The 21,581-nt window shown below is 43.1% G+C and overlaps 1 protein-coding gene across 1 annotated transcript in view; it reads right to left on the bottom strand.

Moving 5' to 3' along the window:
- Window positions 1-21,269, bottom strand: part of MAP2K1 (mitogen-activated protein kinase kinase 1) — a 71,817-nt gene extending 50,548 nt beyond the window's left edge. Inside the window, exon 1 of the mRNA XM_081049336.1 lies at window positions 20,660-21,269. Within this exon, the coding sequence (XP_080905462.1) occupies window positions 20,660-20,739 (80 nt within the window). The 5' untranslated portion in view covers window positions 20,740-21,269. The remainder of the gene's footprint in view (window positions 1-20,659) is intronic.
- Between the last annotated feature and the right edge of the window lie 312 nt (window positions 21,270-21,581).

Raw genomic sequence — 21,581 nt, 5'->3', positions numbered from 1 at the left:
TTGTTAGATAAGTAGCTTCTCCTCACCTGGTCTGAGGAAATAACCCTCAACTGAAAGTCGGGAGGCCTGGAGCCCTCCATCCACTCTGCTGCTAACTGGTCACCGACCCTTGACCATCTCTCATGTGCATTAAACGGAAGCATCTTCTTCTACATCACAAGGGACTGTGATAAGTACCTGCGCAGAGAATGGTGAGAATGTCTTCTGAAACACTTAAACAGGTAAACACACTGAAAAGATACTCTGCTGAAAACAATGAAAATGCCTTCTAATTTGCTTTTGATTAGAAAAGAGTGTGATTGTGGATGACACCTCACATTAATTATAAATCCTCAAAGAGCATTAAAGACTATACCAATGATCAAGATTAGAAAACAAAATCTACTAAGACAATACTCTACTGCATATTAAGTAGCATTTATGAAACTTGAGCTGTGGAGAAAAGACAAGTGCAAAATCCGAATTAAGCATTCTTCAGACCTTGGTCATTTTGGGTCAAAATTCTACAGGCTCTGCCTCGCATTCAAAAGAGACTCATGTTCTTACAATAGCAGATAAGATGTGTCCACTAGGCTCTTCCTCTTCATTTCTCCCCTCCCACTTCCTTTTCTTCCAAAGGAGACCTTCTCTCATTCACCCACTGGTTTGCCACATCCGGCCTCTGAAGCTACTTCCTAGGAGCTGCCTGGGCTATTCTGAGATGAGTGTTAACACCTTCATGACCTCAGACCACTCGTATACTTCTGGCATCTCCTACCCACCACAGTCATTTACAGTCTAGTAACTAGATTGTACTGGACCAGGTAATACTCCCAACTTCCTTCATGCCAGGCACTGAATAAGCACTATACCTACAACAGTCAGGCAGGAGCAACATATCTTGGTCCCATCTGGGGCTTCACTAGCCCAGATTTTGCTTGGTCAAAAAAAAAAAAAAAAAAAAAAAACACAGGGAGGCGGAGAAGAAGAAATGATTCAAGAATGGTTACCAAGAAACTCAATGCACATAACATTGCATTTGATAGCAGGGAAAACCCAATATAGGCATACCTTGCTTTATTGCACAGCGCTTTATTGCACTTCAGAGGTTGTATTATTTACAAATTGAAGGCAAGACCCTCCACCCCAGCAAAAAGATTACAACTCACTTTATTGTAATACTTTATTGTGATGGGCTGGAACCGGACCCACATCTCTGAGGCATACCTACAGAGCAGATCTCCTCTCCCACACGAGTTCTGTAAACACCAACATTCATTCATTCCATATTTACAGACTACCAAACTAGGCCTGGACTACAGATGGGGCATAGAGACCGCAATCTTTTTTTTTTTCTTAATTGGGGAATACTGGGGAACAGTGTGTTTCTCCAGGGCCCATCAGCTCCAAGTCGTTGTCCTTCAATCTAGTTGCGGAGGGCGCAGCTCAGCTCCTAGTCCAGTCACTGTTTTCAATCTTTAGTTGCAGGGGGCACAGCCCACCATCCCACCTGGGAATTGAACCGGCGACCTTGTTGAGAGCTCGTGCTCTAACCAACTGAGCCATCCGACCGCCCCTCCAGCAGCTCAGCGGCAGCTCCTTGTCTTCAATCTAGTTGTGGAGGGCGCAGCTCACTGGCCCCTGTGGGAATCAAACCAGCAGCTCTGTGTTCAGAGCTCGCCCTCTAACCCACTGAGCCATCTGGCCACCCTGGGCTTACAGTCTTGACGGCCAGAAGTTCCCAGTTATAGTGGTGAAGCACAATAGATATGTATGAAGAGCACCACACACACACACACACACACACACACACAAGTACTTTGTGGCCCTAGTTCATGGACAGTCCCACTGGAGTTTTTCAAGGGAGACCAGACAAAGTCTCATGGTCAAGATAATATCTGACTTCAACCTTAAAGGAAAGGTAGGCTCCCAAACATTGGCAATAAACTTGAAGGAGAAAACCCAAATGAAATGTAAATAGTTGTGGGTAACATTTTACTTAGTGCTCACTATGCTTTAGGTGTTATGCCAAAGACCTTACATTTAACCCTCAAAATAACACTACAATCTAGGTATTATTACCCCAAAACTTAGTAAGGAGGAAACTAGGTATGAGGGAGGTGAAGTGACGCGCCCAACTGACACCACTTGTTTATGGGTGCGGGCAGGACTCCATCCTCCACTGGTCACTCCTCTGACTCGAAGAGAAGGACAGAGTTTGTGTCTGGGGGGAGCGCGTCCTGGTACTAGAAAAGGAGCATGGCATAATTAGCTCCCATTTTCCCCTTAATTAAAGAGATCTGAGATCTTTGTAGTCAAGAAAGAAGAGGAAGATTTTTTTCAAATCAAGAAATCAATAAACACTGACCACCTACATGTGAGAGCCTGTGCAAAGAATTATCCTCTGAAGTGTTACAACTGGGCTTCCTGCTAGACATTACCCAGTGCAGGTCAATCAGGCCGCTCTGGCTGGCCAGAGGCGTGTCCCTCCTAAAAGTTCCCACTTAAACAAACAGCACGCCCACCCCCAATAGGGGAGGAGCAGAGACCCGTCAACAGCACACCAGCTCGCGAGTTTCCCCAAGTCCACTAGCAGGAGAACGGAGAACACTGAGGCTTCTATGACAAATGAGAAGTATTATTCTTTTCAAGCTCCAGACTTGGACCTATTGTTACATTTTAATAATCCTCAGCAATCTGAACATCTGTCTTATTTGAGACATCAAAATCTGATGATTTGTAGAGCTAAAGAGCCAAAAGGTATACTGTTAAAGAGAAAAACAAACAATAATTTTTCTCTCCCTCCACATATACTTACCACCCTTCCCTCTTTTTCTTTTGTTTGCTAAATTAAATCCTATCAGTGGGTTACCCCTAGGCTGCAGCTGACGGTACAGAAATATGCCAAGACTTTAATGGACCTCACCAAAGATAAGCCAAGAGAAGCTATGAGGGTTAACAGGAAATGAATTCAGTCTGTGGTGGGGACCTTTAACAATGAACAAATGGTCACCTATATTCATTTTAAACTGAACATATAAACTCCCCTCTGGTTGTAAGGCAGATCGAAGGGCAGGTGTAGGGCAGGTCAGAGAAAAGGAGCCTCGAGGTAAGTCGGAGGCCCTGGGCCTCAGCCCAGGTCTTCAGTAGCCATACAATCTGAGTAAGCTGCCCAGGTTCTCTGATTCTCAATCTCTTCAGGATACTTCCAGCAAGTTGAACTACCAAGATCTTTTCCATGCCTAACATTTAAGGACAGACAGGCAGCTGTACTCAGGGGAGAAGGAATTATAGGTGCTGGTGGTGAAAAGGATTAATATAATATAATGCTAGCCTCGGTCCAGAAATAGCCTGGTTTGTGCTGCATTCACCTTATCAGCCTAGATTTATTGGGAAAGGAGGTGGGGTGCAGGAGGACTGGTGGGTGGGAATCACAGCCACCTACAGTGAAATCAAACACTGCTCCCAAATGAGTTCTTCTGAAGTGTGATTTATCCGGAGAGTGTTAAACAACTACCAGCAGTATGAAACCATGTTACTGAAATTGTGTTACTGCACAAACTTAACTTTCCCCAACGTGATTTGCAGAGAGGATGCAGAGCTGAGAATCCTGTGTCTCTGGCCATCTGTCCTATCCCAGTCTCTGGAGAGGCGTGGGGGGAGTGTGAAAAGCCACAGGTGCCGTGTATATTCAGTCACCAATGTCACATATCCATCAAGGAGCCCAGAATAAATGTCAGCTCAGCATGCAAAAAGAGGCTTGCCAATCCAGCCAGCCCCAAACATTCCCGAGCCTTCCTCCGTGCCAGGCATGGGGCAGAGGGAACACCACAGAGTGTCACTGCCAGTTTCCCCTCTGGGCTAAGAAAGGGCCCCTGGCTGAAAAGACGATTACAGGTACTCCTGGCTGCCTGTATGACTTCCACAAGGCCCTTAACCAGGATCAATTTCCTACCCACTGAGTAGAGATAACACACATCCTGCCCGCCTCACGTGATTGAATGAGGAAATAAATGGATATAAAAACAGTGAAGAACGGATATAAAAATCAGTGCAGAACAAATGCTATGATTACCACCAACACTGGGACCCTTTTGTGCCAAGATACTATAAACTGAAAATAATCAACCACCAACCACAGGGTTTCGCAGAGCCTTGACTTTGGGAGCAGAGGTCTGCCCTCTGCCTTTACTGCCATTTCAAGGCTTGTTTAGTTATTCAACTAAATGTTACCAAACCAGATGCCAGGGAATATGCTATGCACTGGAGATAATGATAAATAAGACGCAATCCCAGACTTCTCCAAGTCCAGTCCGAGACAGTCACACAACAACTAAGGTGTGGTAGGATACGTACAGAGTGCTTTAAAAAGTGCGGCAGGTGACCGCTGCCTGGAGTGGGGTGGAGGAGGTCTGTGCGGGATTTACAGAGTGGTGACCTACAAATTGAGTGCTGACATAGGATTATAGAATCTCCACTTGCACTGAGGGTGCTGAAGGGAATCCCCAGCAGAAAAGACAGTCTGAGCAGAGGCCAGGGTCCACTGGGGAATACACATGGATGAACCTTGAAGGAAAAGTTGAACCCCAGATCTAACCAGAGCTGACCCCCAACATCTGGCGGAAGCCACAGGAAGAGTGTTACTTTCCCTTTATGTCAGTGACTACCCCTCCTACACACACACTCATACACCCCCAGTAAATCCTCTTCACACTCCTGGAGAAGAAAGCTCAGCTTCCTGGGTAGTGCTTGTCATGCAGATGGCGGTCCTAGAGGAACTGGGAGGACTCTATATTGGGATGTACTATGCGACAGTTGTTTCCCAGGCACCTTTTGCAGCCTCCTGTTCACTGAACATAATTCTTTTGCTTCCTGTATGCACATCCCCCAAAATTCCAAGTATGCCCGGCGTTGTCTCTATTCTAAGTCTGTGTAGATAAAGAACAGCTGAAGAGCCCCATCACTGGAAGTGCTTTGGGAGGTGAGAATTTTCTTTCCTCCTCACCTGACAGAATAAGGCACCCTGGGCATCTCACCCTGCCCCTTACCATCAGTCCTGTTAATTGTAAGCAGCAGTTTATACACATGGAATGTCTATGAATCCTTTCCGCTAGGCAGGTGTAATACCCATTTTATAAATGTGGAAACAGACTCAAGGATGTGAAAGAACTTGCACAAGACCACTCAGATAGTAAGAGACAGACACAGGAATCAACTCCAAGTCTGCTGGCTCCAAAGACTTTCTGCTGTGCCCCACCGTCTCCAGGCTATGCTTACTCAAAAGCCACACTCACAATTCAAAACAGAACCCGCTGTGTGATAAGGCCAGCTTCTCTTAACCCTTCTTTGTAGTCCTGGGTTCTTTTATCTGCCAAAAGATAGGAGTGCAACAAAGATCTCCAAGATTCCTTTCAACAATAAAATTTAATCTACTTAGTGTCTCAGAGCTTAAACATGCTCAGTGGTAACCTATATGATCACGTGGAGTTCATTATATAAACCCTGAAGAGTAGCGCGGCATTACCATCACCCCACTTTGCAGACAAGCAGCAGGCACACAGTGGTCATATGATGAGTTAACGGTTGACAGTTGTACCAGGGAAGGAGATCAGATCACACATTTTGCCTCTATAAAAGGTACTGTTATTCAAAAGCACTGCAGCCTGAAAAGTCTGAAGCCTGCAGACTTTCAGCCCCCTCTGGAAGAGAGGATAATCTCTGCAATCAAATGAAACACTTGGGGAGGCAGAAACATTCATTCAGAATCTGACTGGGAAGCTGGGCTCTTCACTGTACTGCTAGCAAGCACCCCAAACAAGCACCACTCTAAGAAGTGAACAGAATGTCCTCCTCAGACCATCCTGAATTTGGGCCTGTTCATTCCAAAACTCTCATAAAGCTATTCCCAACTTTCTAGATACTAGACGCTACTCTACAAACAATACAGGAATCATCAGAGCATTCTGCTCTGCCCCACCCCGTAGCTCCCCGGCAGCTGGACAGCCCTGATGTCAGAGCTCCTTGGGATCCCGCCCGGCTGTCCCCACCATCTGTCAAGACCTCTCCACCCCCGCCTTTGCGCTCTTAGGGAAGACAGGCTCTTTCCTGGATACACTGCCATCATTCTCATTTCTCTGTTTTTAATCTCTCTCAGCATATTCATGCACGTGACTTTAACATTTCTTTGGGAAAACCCTAAAACTTTAATTTCTCAGTTTCTGAAAGACAGCCTTCTAAACCATGAGTCTGTTATAATGAAATCAAACATATTTAGGCTTCCTAAAAATATTACCTCAGCACTATGCCTTCCTCTAGTTCCCACATGCCCATCCCCCAAACACACACATATATACCGTGTTTCCCCGAAAATAAGACCTAGCCGGACCATCAGCTCTAATGCATCTTTTGGAGCTAAAATTAATGTAAGACCCGGTCTTAGAATAGAAAAAAAGAATATAACAGAATAGAATAGAATCGACTGGGCCTTATATTAATTTTTGCCCCAAAAGACGCATTAGAGCTGATGGTCCGGCTAGGTCTTATTTTCGGGAAAACACGGTATACTTTAGACTGTCATTTAGATACCGGAATGTGTAATTTCAATGTCTTTAATAGCATCTACTAAAAGGACATTTGCACATGATTCTTCACTTTACTTCAAAGCTATGATCCAAACTGGAGCTTTTAATGAATTTCAGAACTAAACAGGTAATACATGGATGGCAAATATTAACAATAAAATTCAGACAAGAATTTAAAATGCAATCAACTTGCCCATAACATTGGCATCTTTTTCAATTTTCAGCAAAAGTCCTTTGTGTCCATATCTCAGCTCCATGCCTAGTATATATTAGGTATGTACTATCTGTTAAATGAATGTTAATACATCTAAATCTTTTTAACACATCTATTGTTATAATTTTGGTCATAATCTAAATCTATTTGACCTTAACACAAATGCCATTTGAATCAATAGCAAATAACAAGCAGCTGCTTGCATTCAAGGTATACCTCTGTCATTTGACCTGTTTTGAAGTTCTCTTCTTGTTTGGAAGACAAATGGTTAGCAGCTGCAAGTTCAATTACAAAACACTTGGTAGGAAGGCAGAGAAAGAACCAGACGGACTCAAAGTACTATTTCATACATTAAGCGTGGAATTCTTTTCCAACAAATATCTTTCATGTCCCTAGGGGAAACTAATCCAGACATGCCCTTTGAACTTGGGAAAACACAGGGCTGTAGTTTGGGAGGCCAGGCAAAGCTGAGAGCGTAGGGGAGTCACTCCTTTCACAAATCTCCATTCTGTTAATTTTTCTTTAAGGGAGAGTGTGGAGCAAGGGAAAAGCCACCAGTTGAAAGGCCTGGATTAATTAGGTATATGACAAGGTACTTCTTGCCTTTGTCACTCATTTTCTCCTTCACAAAATAAAGAAGCAAAAATCAAATAAATTAATAAAAGGGTAAAACTGGTTTACCTCTAACCACTAACAGAATTCTTCTGCAATGACGGAATGTTCTAATCTGTGCTCTCCAATACAGCAGCCTAGCCACATGTGGCCACTGGGCCCCTGAAGTGTTCTAATGCAACTTAGGAACTGATTTTTAAACTTTAATTTTAATTAACTTAAACTTAAATAGCTGCATATGGCTAGTGGCTATAGTTTTGCTAAGTGAAGCTCCAAAAAGACCTCTAGCATTTTACTCAATCTTTGGAGGACGTGTGGAAAAAGCATGGATGTTAGAGTAGCACAGACCTGGGTGCTAAACTTAGTTTCGCCACTTACTAGTTGTGCAAACTTGTTTAAATAACTTCCTTGAACTTCATTTTCATTTTTGCAACAGAATATTATGAGCTTTCTTGCAGAATTTTAGTGCAAATTCAACATAACGAAGGTAAAATAGACCAGACAGACCTTCAATGATGATAGTTATTTTTCTAGTTACAGTGTCCTTTAGGGATAAAAGTTTCACGTCTTCTGACTTCATCTTACTGTTCCTTCCTGATGTGGTCCCCATAATTATCACCCCACAGATTAACAGCTGTGATCCTACCAATGCAACTAAAGATGCAGCCCTTGTCTTTCAAGAAAGCAGCTTGCTTAGGAATTGTTCCAGGTCCTAAGCTGCGGGCCAGCCTTCTGTAACCCAAGTCCTGTGCACCCCCGGAACTGCTGATTTCGCCTATCCTGTGTCCCCTCCACCTCAAACCAGCATTCAGGAATTCACAAAACTCCTCCCTATGATTGACTGCCTATCAAGCTGCAGCTTTGTTCAATGCAACTAAAACACCTGTTGATGGTTTCTGGTACTTTCCTCACGAACTCTCCCCTTGACTTCCCCTAATAAATAGTTTATGGCTTTTTTTTAATTTAGAAACGCTTATGACTATCTTTAAAAATTTTTTTTGTAATTGCTCAGTGATTTAGAATATTCAGAAATAGAAATATAGCAAGCTACATTTATGGTTACCTCAGCATTAGTTTAGTTCCCAAAATAAAACAAGGCAAAGGAGACTGTCTTTGGAGTGTTCTAGTAAAACAATAACAGTGTTGCAATCTTAAATTAACATACCCTTTTAAGAGCCTGATCCAAAAGTTTCACTGGTTCTTCTTTGGTAAATGTAACATTTCCATGGTTCCCATGGCCAAGTTCATCAGTGAACATACATGAATGACTAAAGTAAGCAGGATAAATTTTCCATTATTAATAATTGTTGGAATGTGAAGCTGCTTGTTTCCCCTCATTCCACAGACTCAGAGCTGGAGAGGGGAGAGGAGAACTGACATGCAGGCAGGCATTTTGGTAGGATTTCAATCTGGATTTGACTAAGCTGTTACACAAAAGGTTTCCAGTTAGCCTGGAATTCAGGTTAACCTCTGACACCTCCCCCAACAAGGACATTCCTGAAGGACTGTTTACTGAAGGATGAAATTAAATAGGGCAAATAATTTTGACCCTGCACTCTTAAATGTGGTGACAGTCTGAACTAATTTTTTATAACTAACCTGGATATGTAAGTTACAACTCAATAAAGAAGGAAACATAATTAACCCAAATCCAGACAAACCTGTGAGTACAATATGATTGTCTAATCAGTCATTACAACTCCCCAAATTTCAAGATTTAACCTGAATCTAGAACTCATGTGGATCATTCACTCAACTCAATTTTTCCACTTTGTCTGAAAAGTAAATGCTTCATCTTAAGAGCATTCAAGATTCTGAACCTTTCTTGGTAACAGTTAAACTCAAAACAGGTCAATTCCAGAAAGGCATTCATTTCAAGGGGACTTTTGTCTGTGGTTATTTTTGAAAACCACTGCCTTCAAAACTGACATTATGAAGCTTAAAAATAGGCCCTCCTACTAAGGATCCTGGACTAAAATATCCTTTCCTTCCCCCCATTTCCGTATTTCCTTTTCCCTCAAACACCTAGGAAAGTGGTAATACAGAGGGGTATCTTCTCCACAGTTTCAGATTATTACTTGAAAAGAGGTTTTTAAATTTTTTTTTAGAATATTGGGTAAGGTTACCAAAATTCAGGGTTAGGTAAACTTGGAAAATTTTCAAACCAAGTAAGTATCCCAAATGAAAACATATAATATATACACCGTAAGAAAATGAGTTGAGTTATAAACTCAACCACCTCTTTCCACTCTGTATGAACTCCTGGCAAGCTCCTTCCCCTCTCTGAGACTGATTTCCTCATCTCACAAATGAAGGCACTGGGCTAAAGGATCTGTAAGGTCTCATCCAGTCCTAAGAGGCGTTGCTTCTCTAAAGCTGGGCAGCTGCTTCTTATTTTCATGGCTCCTTGGAAAGAGCAGGAAAGCCTCTGGCCCAGCAGGTGCCTGGGAAGCCTTGTTATACATAATAGTGTTCCCTTGGGACACAAGACCAATGTTGAGAGAAAATATAAAAGGTGTAGAGAGAAAAAAAACTTACGTTTTGCAGATGACACTAGTAAATCTAGAAATGCATATATATTCAATCAAAACAGTACTAGATATAATGAGTAAATTTAACAAAGCTGCAGGATATAAACAATTCATACAAATCAAACCATAGGCAAGGTGAAAAATACAAATGTAAACATGTTCAATCACAACAGCATCAAAATGTTAAGTATTTGAAATATTAACAGGACAAAAAAGAATTATTCAAAAGAAACTACAACACCATAAAGAGGAGACAATAACTAGAAAGGTATACCATGAAAATTTTTAGTTTTCTTTACGCATTATCAAGTTTTAAAAGGACTATCAAAACTACATAAGTATGCGTTAAAAAATACATTTTAGAAATAGAACAAAATACTATAAAGACCAAACAAAGGTAAATCTGAAAATACAACAAGTGAGTAAATAAATCATATTTAATACACTCCAGTCAGATACTAGAACTCATTGTGGAGAAAAATTAACTTAGATCCATATCTCACGCCAAAAACATTAATTAATTCCAGATGGGACAAAGAGTTAACCATATAAGGGAGAGAAAAGGCTAGAAGAAAATGAAGCCACATACTCCTGCTGGTTATGAAGATGTCTAAATACTGAAAAAAAGTAAGCTACCCCACATAACAGACATGCTTTTGAAGATAAAAAAATATTTTTTCTTAATACAACATAAAAGGAAAACATCACAACAGGACAATGTAGTAACTACATAATTTGTAAAACTTTAAAATACAAAGCACACTGACCTACTGCTTCAATAAATCATAAGACAAGTAATTGTATATGGGTTAATAAATGATATGAACACAAAAGAAAATACAAACCACATAAAAACTATTCAGACATATCTTAAAAAACTGCATGTGATTTTTCAAAGTGTCCAGCTGGCGCCACAAAACCGTCCTACCTACCTCTCCAGCTTCATCTCCTACAACCTGCACTGATAACCCAGGCACACTCCTTGCTGGCTCCTTCACGCCTCCCAAGCTTTCCCTCGTGTGAAGTGGCTCATCGTGAGCTCTCTTCCTGCCCCCGCCCCCATTCCCATGGAAATCCTAGCCATCCTTCAAGACCCAGCTCAGATGTCATCTCCTCTGTGAAGGCTCTCCTAATCTTCCTCACTCGATGTGCGTCTTCCTCCTCTCAATGAGCTCCCACAGTACTTTCTCTGTACCTCTTCTTTCAGGGCACTTTTCTTACTCTGCAGCCATTTGTTTCCTTCTTCTTGTGCCCCTGGCAACCTCTTCCTATTATATGAGAGTTTAAGGTCCTTGAAAGCAAAGACAGCCTTAGTCACCTAAGTACAGCTTCCAACATAGTGAATTACATTCAGCAAGCAGTCAATAAATATTAAACTGAATTCATGAAATACAGAAAAATAATCCCATTTCAAAAACACAGCATGGCTAACAAAGTAAAGCAGATTGACTTTTAAAGGAGCCCTTAGACTGCCTATTAAACTACCCCCCCAAAAAAATCACTAAACTTAAAACTTGAAGCTTGAGGAAACAGTTGAAATATACATTGTAAATTACTTCTTTTGGGGGGGGGAATATATTTTGTTAATGTGTAACAGCGGTAATATGGTTCATTGCCTCTGATTCTGCACATGAATTAATCTAAAAGCTGAACAAATTGGTTTAGAACATTTACAAGAGCATCAATAAAAATCTGGAAGCCACCTAAAAAATCAACAAAGGTCATCTGTGAAGCCAGACCCTATCAAATTCTACTCTTCGGCCAAAAATAAATTACAAACATGAGGATTATGTCCCTCATAATTGTGTGAAAATTGTGTTTGTGGAGGTGGGTGACTTATCAACTGATCACAACTACTTAAGTATGTAAATAATGTAAAAACCAAAAGTGAAACTAGAAAACTTAATGTCTGTAGGTTCTTTCTTCAAAAGGTGTTTATATATTCTTTTTTTTTTTTTGAAGGTTGTGCCTAAGAAGGCAAATGTTCAAAGAAGTGGTGAGGCGAAAAGAGGTCACTCTATCCTTGTCCACTTTCTCTTCAATCCCCATGTAACCTCTTCTTAATCTGACTCCCTTGCTGACATCAAAGCAGGAGGCCCCAAGGACCTACCAAGAAATCCGAGGCAGGATCAGCATTTTTAGCAGTGGGCCCTGCACCAGGATTCAGAGAACACCTGCTACTTTAAAACAAAACATCATTCATCCTGAGAGGTGCTAACTTTGCAAACAGGTATGTGAGCCTCCAACAGTTCTGAGCTTTCAGGCAACAGAAGCAGGGCATAGGACATGAAGTAAAATCACAAATCAAGTGTCAGTGAGAGACCATGATTTTTCAAAAGTGGCAGCTTCTGGAAAGAACAACAGAAACAAAAGTCCAAGTTCTTCTTGGACTCACTGCATCATCTTCTCTAGATTTGTTTTTTCAACATGTCAGAAAGATTTGCCACTGCTTGACCTGTGCTTCCTGTGATGATGCTGGAAACAACTACCAATTCATACAGAGGAAAGCTAGCAAGGAGGTTCTTTTATTGGTTTATTTGGTTCAACATTATTTTGGCTTTGTCCACTCTACCAAAAATTATTTATTTGATATCAACAGTGTTATAAGACACAGGGATCCAAAATACATGAACCCTAATAATCAAGTGAAGGAAATAAAGATACAAGTGGAACATTTAGTGAGTAAGAAAGCAGTATGATTTAAAAAATAGTGCATTTAATGTGGTGTTTGTTACACACATAGGCCAGAAGTTCAAAATGGGAGAGAAAAATGTGAGTTAACATTAAAAAAGGCGTAAGACTTAGGATGAATTTTGGTTTGGGGGCACTTTTAAAAAATGTATTATGAAGTTTTTCAAACATATAGAAAAAGGAAGACTAAATAGTGAAACTCATAAACTAAACAAATGTGAATATCTGCCCCGTTTGCTTTATCCATTATGCATGTATGAGTATTTTTTCTGAACAGTTTCATATAAGTTTCACACATCACCTATGAATCACAATTCTCCTACATAATAATACTATTATTACATCTAAAAAACTAACAACTCTATTCAAATTTCCCTAATTGTGCCAAGAATGCATGTTATAGCTATTTCATTTTTTGATTCAGTACCTAATCGAGGTTCATACATTCCATTTAGTCGGCATGTTCCTTAGTCTCTTATTCTAGAACAACACCATTACCCATCCCCCAACTTTTACCCTATGACACTGACTTTTTAAAGAGACTGGATTAGTTGTTTCAGAGAATATTCCACATCCTGGATTTGTCTGTTTCCTCCTGGTGCCATTTAACTTGTTCCTCTGTCCCTGTATTTGCTATAAACAGGAAGTTAGGTTTCAGACTTGATTAGATGCAGGTTGGGGTTGGATTTTAAAGGATGAGCAGCATATACAACGTCTAAATCAACATGATTTATCGACATTTGCAGGTTGGTATTAAGATCAAAGGTACCAGTCAAGCTCTCTGAGAAGGAAGAACTCACAGCTGGCATCCTTACCAACACTTTCCATTTGGACAGCATGTAGTAATCATAAAGTGCTTTCATACATTATTTCAGGTGATGCTCACCTGCCCTCTCCTTCCCTCACAGGTTTGCTCCATTAACATCCTTACTTTACTAATGAGGAAAATCAAGGCTCAGTGAAGTTAAATGACATGCTCAAGGGCAACAATTAAGATGTGGTATATAACTAAGTCTCAAACCCAGGTCCTAGACTATCATGGAGTTACTTGGAAAAGGCTATATGGCAGATGAGATTTATGCTCGGTCTTGAAAGACCGGTAGCATTCCTGCATTCCAGTCACTGTGCTACACGCTGGGGTAATATCAGTACACCACACAGTCATCATCCCTGCCATACCGTGTTTCCCCGAAAATAAGACCTAGCTGGACAATCAGCTCTAATGCATCTTCTGGAGCAAAAATTAATATAAGACCCGGTCTTATTTTACTATAAGACCGAGTATAACAACATAACATAACAAACATAACTAACATAACATAACATAACATAATACCAGGTCTTATTTTACTATAATACCGAGTCTTAGATAAGACCGGGTCTTATATTAATTTTTGCTCCAAAAGATGCATTAGAGCTGACTGTCTGGCTAGGTCTTATTTTCGCAGACACACAGTAGAAGCTAAAGTGTGGTGGCAAGTACAAAACAAAAATAAAATCACACAGGAAATCGGAGGAGGGCATTCCAGACAAAGGAAACCATGTGAGCAAGACCAGACAGGGGTAAGAAGCAGTATGCTGGGGCCAGGGAAGAACAATAAGGAGGTGAGTCAGTGTGGGCCACAGCAGGTGAACTGGGCAAGAGAAACACCAAACTAGATGGATAAGGCAGGGTCGACAGCTACACTACTGAAGCAGTGTCTCCCTTTCTTTCAAAGATGCACAAATAAGTGAAATTAGAATTTTGTGTTTGTGTTCGCACAAGAGCTCCACACACCTCCTTGCCATTGGCTAAGTCCACTTTAGGAATCGTTTTCCATTCTGTATCTGCTTTAACAACAGCAGAGACGTTCTTCCGAAGCACATGGGCTTCAGCTGGCCTTACTTTTCACCAGAAGCTGTTCTCAAGAGACAGCACCAGTATTACTACAGCAACAAACCAGTAGAATCACCCAAGTTCAAAACTACAAAATCAGTTACACCCACTTCAAAAGCCCCTAGTTACCATGGGGCACATCCTTGAGAACCTGTAAGAGACCCCCCCAAAAAAGCACATCACCGATCTCAACCTTGTTGTTCCCTTCCTTAAAAGCCTTCGCACGGTAACAGGTGTGTGTCCCTTACAAACATGGCAGAATTGCTGATGCTATAAACTAAGCTCTGAATGCAAAGCTTAAGTCTTGAGTGTTTCAGGGTTACCTTGAAAGGGTTCAAAATCCACAATCTGTGGATGCCAACGGAAACAAGCAGTGCACCCTCCTGTTTATTTAGCGCCTTATGATCTTCAAAGCATTTACTTAATCTTCACAATACTCCTTCAAAGTAGAAACTATTCCATCATTTAATCAACAGATATCTACTGAGTACCTACTGGGGGCCAGACACTATTCTATATACAGAACAAGGAACAAAGCCAAGCCCCCACCCTATGAAACTTACATTTTAATGATGGGGGCAGATAAACACTTGTACACAATGCAATTTTACTTAGCGGTAAGTGCTATGAAGGAAAGGAGAGCACAACAAAGGCATAGAGAATGACAGCGAGTGCTTTATTAGAGTGATCAGGATGTCCTCTGTGCGGGACATTTGAGCAGAGATCGGAAGGAAGTGAGGAAGCAAGTCATGTGGGTATTTGGGAGAAGAGCATTCCAGGTAGAGGGAACGGCAAGTGCAAAGGCTCTGAGACAGGGATGGCCCGCCCTACTTCAGAACAGCACGGAGAGCACTGTGGCTAGAGTGCATGAGTGAAGGCGACAGTGGGATAAAACAAAGGACCTGGTCACGTAGGGCCTTGTAAGCCATTAAGGTAAAGATTTTATAAACCATTATTATCTCCACTCTACAGGCAAGGAAACTAAATGTCAGAATGTACAAAGGACTTGCCTAAGGTCAAAGAAAAAGTGAGATCTTGAGAATTACCCTGTGTTGCTATTGTGATTTCTACTTAGGGCTCAGTCTTATCCTCATGGAGACTGAAAGTGTTCTGTACAAACCAAAGAAAGATTAAGTATGTGACTCATCTTGGAAGGACAGGCACGGTACCCTAAAACCCAGCAATCCCATTTCTGAGTGCATTCACTCCACAGAGAACTCTCACGCGGGTCCAAAGGAGCTACGCACAAGGGTGGTCACAGCCACACTGTGTAAGGCATCGTGGGGCCGGAAACAACAGGGGTCTTATTCTAGGGGAATAATAAGTGAGATGTGGTACGTGCACATGACGGACTGCTCTGCCACTGAGAGAAATAGTGAACTATATGCACATACAGCATCATGAAGAGATCTCAGAAACGTGGGGGTTTTTAAGATAAGAAACTGAAATAAGAATTTGGGAACACGAACACTGCTCCTGTTCAAATATTCTGGTTCTTTTCCAAGACCCGGGCCCCCTGTGAAGATCAGTGTGACCATGTGATATGCTTTGGCCAATAAAATGGAACCAAAAGTGACATGTGTCACTTGTGGGCAGAAACTTTAAAAGCCAAAATGTGGTTCACAAGATTCCCTTCTCACATAAGCATATCTCAGAGATGGATCAGCCTGGGCCCTGATGGAATCAAAATAACAGAGCTTGCCACTGACCTGGAAGTGTGTTAAGTAAGATTTTGTTGTTGTTACTTCAACTTAACCCAGTCTATCCCGACTAATGCAGATTTATAGTACAATAACATTTTTAATAAAAACAACATATTTAAGGTATACAACATGATGATTTAATATAAGTAGACATAGTGAAATGATTACTACAGTCAAGCTAATTAACCTATCCATCTCCTCAAATAGTTACCATTTGTGTGTGTGTGTGGTAAGAGCACCTAAAATCTACTCTGTTACCGTAGCAAATTTCCAATATTCAATCCCGTATATTAACGAGAGTCATCATGCTATACATAGATCTAGACTCGTTCACGCTACATAACTGCTACTTTCTATCCTTTGACCAATAGCTCTCCATTTCCCCCACCTCCCCATCCCTGACAAGCACCTTTCGACTCTCTGCATCTGTGGATTCCCCTTTTTTAAGATTCCACTTATAAGTGATACCATGCAGTATTTTTTTCCTATGTCTGGCTTATTTCACTTAGTATAATGTCCACCTGGTTCACCCATGTTGTCGCAAATGGCAGGACCTCCTTTTTGAAGGAATAATAGCACAATAATATTCAGCACTCTAAGCACAGAAACATACAAAACAATACTGTCTACCTCACAAAGGTACACATACATATACCTAACAAATGGGTAGACTGATAAGACTATACATTAAATACCCTAGAGGGAGTGAGTAGTGCCTGTGAAAGAAAAGCAAATGGGGGTGGGGGAATAAGAATAAGAGGGAAAACAAAAGAAAAAATGAAAAGGTATAAAAAGGTGTGTTAAACACATTGTTCAAACATTAGAAATTTCATTCACTCAACAAACATTTATGCGCTTATTTATGTGCCAAGTACTGTATTCTAGGTACTACTTACAGAACAGTGAATCAAAAAAAAGCAGCCCTATGCTTGTAGTTTATGGCGTACAAAAGAAATATTAAAAATACCCTAGGAAAAGATTATTGACAGTGAATGAGTATCATTAAAAACTGAGGTGCAGGGTGGCCAGATTGCTCAGTTCGTTAGACAACAAGTGCTCTTAACAGTGCAAGGTTGTGCTCTTAACAACAAGGTTGTTAACTGCTTAACAACAAGCAGTTCTCTTAACAACAAGGTTGCGGGTTCGATCCCCACATGGGACAGTGAGCTGCTCTCTCCACAACTAGGCTGAAACAACTACTTGACTTGGAGCTGATGGGTCCTGGAAAAACACACTTAAATAAATAAAAGTTAAAAAAAAATTAACTTGTTTAAAAAAAAAAAAGCAAAAAACAACTGAGGTGACAAGAGAAAAAGGGACCTACTTTAGGTGGTCTGTGAACATCTCTGAGGAAATGACATTTAAGTAGAGAGGTGAAGATTGCTTCCTTCCTAACTTGGGAAGAGGAAAGGATGATTCAGTCCAGGCAAAAAGGAACAGCATATGCAAGGGCCTGATGGGAGTACCGACCATCCCACTGAGGAAGTGAAACAGGACCAGTGTGGTGGAAGAAAGGAGCAGCAGAAAATGTAATCAAAGAGATGGGGGGTGGGAGCCACACAGTGGCTCAGAGTCTCATAGTCCAATATAAGTTTAGATTTTATTCTTTTTTTTTTTAATATATTGGGGTGACAATTGTTAGTGAAATTACATAGATTTCAGGTGTACAATTCTGTATTACATCATCTATAAATCCCATTGTGTGTTCACCACCCAGAGTCAGTTCTCCTTCCATCACCAGGATTTTATTCTAACTGCAATGAAACCATGAAAACATTTTAAACAGGGAATATGATCTTATTCCCAATTAATTTCATTCCAACACTTAGCACCCTTCCAATATGATCATACGTTTTTTGCAAAACCTGCAAAAGAAGGACTTTTGCATTCATTTTCTTCAAGCACCTCCCAGAACCTGCATGAACTTCAGGTTCCACATAACCTAGCTCTGGCTGAACGGGTTAAGTGTTACGTTCAGACAAGGTGCCAGGGAGCCACGGAGAAGCAATCCTGCCAATTTAATACCAATAGTTCTTTCCTGTCAATGGACTTTTTTCTTCTTTAGTTTACATTGTATGATAATGTTCACAACTACGCCCTGATCGAATCACAGAAATCACAGTGGCAGTGGCTTTGCTTGAGAAACACTCTCAAAGGTGAAAGATGAAGGTGTGTACAGCTTCTAATACCACCCCCTGCCCCATTAGTGCCAGCAAATGTAGTGGAACAGTCCTTGTTTGTCTCAGGCAGCCTACACAAAGATGCCTCCTATTGTAACACAGCAATGAGTCATGGAGGTGGATGCAGATGGCACAGAAAACTAAGCAAAGGAGAGTCATCCAGAAGCAAAGGCACTTTAACACACACACACATGTCCACCGGAGGAATGAAAATTACCTTCCAGTTTCCTTCAGCCTTCTCAACATTTATCCAATTAACAAAGGCACTAACGTTTATGGAAGATTTACTACCATGTTTCCCCGAAAATAAGACCTAGCCGGTCCATAATATCTAATCCATCTTTTGGAGCAAAAATTAATATAAGATCCGGTCTTATAACATGTAAGACCCAGTCTTACATTAAAATAAGACTGGGTATTACATTATATTAGATCCGGTCTTAAATATTACCTTAAAATAAGGGTCTTATATTAATTTTTGCTCCAAAAGACGCATTAGAGCTGATGGTCCAGCTAGGTCTTATTTTCGGGGAAACACGGGATATATTAGCTTATTTAATCTTCACAACTACCCTAAGTCAGTTCTATCATTAGCCCCATTTTCACAGATGAAAAAACTAAACCTAAGCCTTAGAAAGACTGAAAGATTTGTCCCTAGTCACAAAACTACAAGTAATACGGCCAAGTTTCAAACTTAGCCTAACTCCAGAGTCCAACCTCTTAACCACTGTTTAGAATCTCCCAGTCCCACCCAAATTTTTCTGCCATCAACTCCAGGGTAGCTTCTTCTGTTCCTCTCTGTATAGTTTTCTGTTAATGAAATTACCTCCCCTTTGCAAGAATACAGCTGTAGTGTCACCATTAACAACAGAATGAACAGGTACTTCTACTTAGTACCTTCCTCCAAATCAAATAGGAGCAGAATGATCAGGTCACAATATTCAGCCAGAATTCACTGTGTTCAAAACAAAAGGTCAAAAGTTAGTCCTGAAAACAGTGACAGTTACTAAGGAATCCCCTGTCTCTGGGGGTTTTCAATCTGTTTTAAGGGGATAAAACACTAAAACTAAATGAATGTTTGCAAAGCAATGCACTGACCTGAACAAGTCAATATCGTGCAAAACAGACACTATAGGATTGAAGAGGGTTTGTTGGGAGCAGGTGTGAAGCACCTGGCTGAGCTCACACCACAGGTCCACCACTGGCCTTAGGATCATTACAGGGATGGACAAAGTCACCAACAGGTCCCTGGACTATGAAAATCCGGACAGAGGAAGGAAGGTTACAGAAATCACCAAAGGGCAGAGGGTTCAGGCCGGCTCCATTCACTTAATCAGCTAGCTTCCTAAAGTCTCCCGTGTGCAGGCAAAAGTGTAAGAGCCAAATCTTTCCCGGTTATTTCTCCAGCTAGCAGGGTCTCTCTCCCCTACCCAGTCGTTCCTGTACCTCACCCCAAACCAAAAACATTGGGGGAGCTCAGAAACCCCCATGAAACGATCTCATTATAATTTAATGTAATCGGGGGCTGGTTCGTGAGCAACCCTGGAAGCTGCAAAGATGGAGCACCTTGGGTGTAGTATTCGTGGCCCCGGTGTTCCTGTGTCGGGAGTGTGGGGATCACGGGGAAGCAACAAACGCCAGGAGAGGCACCGGTGAGGAGCGATTTGCAGAATGCAGGAATGAATGAATGAGGGAATGAAGGAATGAACGAAGTCAGGTGAAAAGGAAAGCCGCTCCCTATCAGACCGGACAGTTTCCAGGAAGAAGGGCAAGGAGCAGGAGCCCCCACGGTCGGCACTGTTAGGGCCTCACGGGGACGTCGGTGCACACACGCCCCCGCCGGCCAGGCAGCGGGCCGGCAGCCAGGCGTCCCGGCCCACAGGTGTCAGGCACCGGGTGAGGACGCTCCAGTCGGTCCCACTCCACTCCATACCGAGCCAGTCCCCAAGATGCAGGGAACGTCTTAATTCTTTCCGAGACTGTGTTCCCTTCTCCCTGCCACAGGCCGGAATCCCAGAGGACCGAACTCGGAAACCGGCGGGGGGCGGGGGCGGGGCGGGGGGGAACCGCTTTTCCCCTTTCTGGAGGCCAGGGATGACTGAAGGGTCGGGAACGGGGGGACGGAGCCCGAGCGGTCTGCACGCGGAGCACAAGCCGCGCTTAGTCACAGACACCCGGCAGCCGGGGGTCCTCGCTCCTGCCATTGCGAGACGTACGTGACCAACTCGCGCGGCGCGCGGTGCACACGCTCCCGCGCCCCCGCGGGGACCTCGCCGCCCAGCCCACACTTACTCCGCCGAGCTGGTCCCGTTAACCGCGGAGCCGTCCGGGGCCGGGTTCAGCTGGATGGGCGTCGGCTTCTTCTTGGGCATTTTGAACCCGGCAAAGGCGCTTCCAACTCCGAGGGGAAGGCGGCCCCTCTGCTTCCTCCCTCTGCGCTGTCCCGCGAGCGCCGCGCGGGGCCAATTCGGAGTCGCGGGCTTGGGGGCCGCTTTCGAGGGGGCGCGCCCCGCGGGGTGCCCTCAGCGCCGAGGAGCTGGCGGCGGTCTCGCGGGACCCCCACCCTAAGTCGCCCGGGGCTCGGCGCACACGGACCCGAAGGGCTTCCTCGCCGGCGCAGTTCGGCAGCCCGGATTCCTTCCCTCTTTCCCTCAGTCAACCGGTCTCCTCGGGTTCGAGCGGCTCCGCCGAGCGCGCACCAGAGCCCTGCTCCAACCGCAGCCCAAGAAAGTACCGCCACCGCCGTCGCCGCGCTTCCAGCCGCTCCGCGAAGCGGTCCCTGGGAGGGACAGGAGGCGGGGGAGGGGTGGGGAAGGGGGAAGCCTCGCCCCCCGCCCCCACTGGGGCTGCTGCCTTTTCCACACACCCACTCGGCTCCGCCCCAATTGCCTCGCCGACAGCCAATGGGAGCAAGCCTCGCAGGCAGATGACGCGGAAATACGTCACGGGGGCGCGGCGCGCTGCCCTGGGGGGCGGAGTCCGGCGCGGGTTCCACAGCGCCCTCTGCTGACCGGAGGCAGCCAGGTAGACCCTCCGGGAAAGGACGTCATGCATCCTGGCTCCCCCAGGGAGCCGTTGTGTTAAGTTTATTCTGGACGGTACGCTGCTGACTCCTCCTCTGTAGGGACTGGAGCCCCGGGACTAAGTTACATTGACAGAGATGAAATAAAATAAAATAAATAAGGTGAAGAACCCTTTCTCGTGTCCAGAGGAG

This window comes from Rhinolophus hipposideros, assembly GCF_964194185.1.
Source record: "Rhinolophus hipposideros genome assembly, chromosome: 5".
Lineage (NCBI taxonomy): Eukaryota > Metazoa > Chordata > Mammalia > Chiroptera > Rhinolophidae > Rhinolophus > Rhinolophus hipposideros.
The sequence above is the reverse complement of the archived record's forward strand: the minus strand, read 5'-3'. Positions and strand labels throughout refer to the sequence as shown.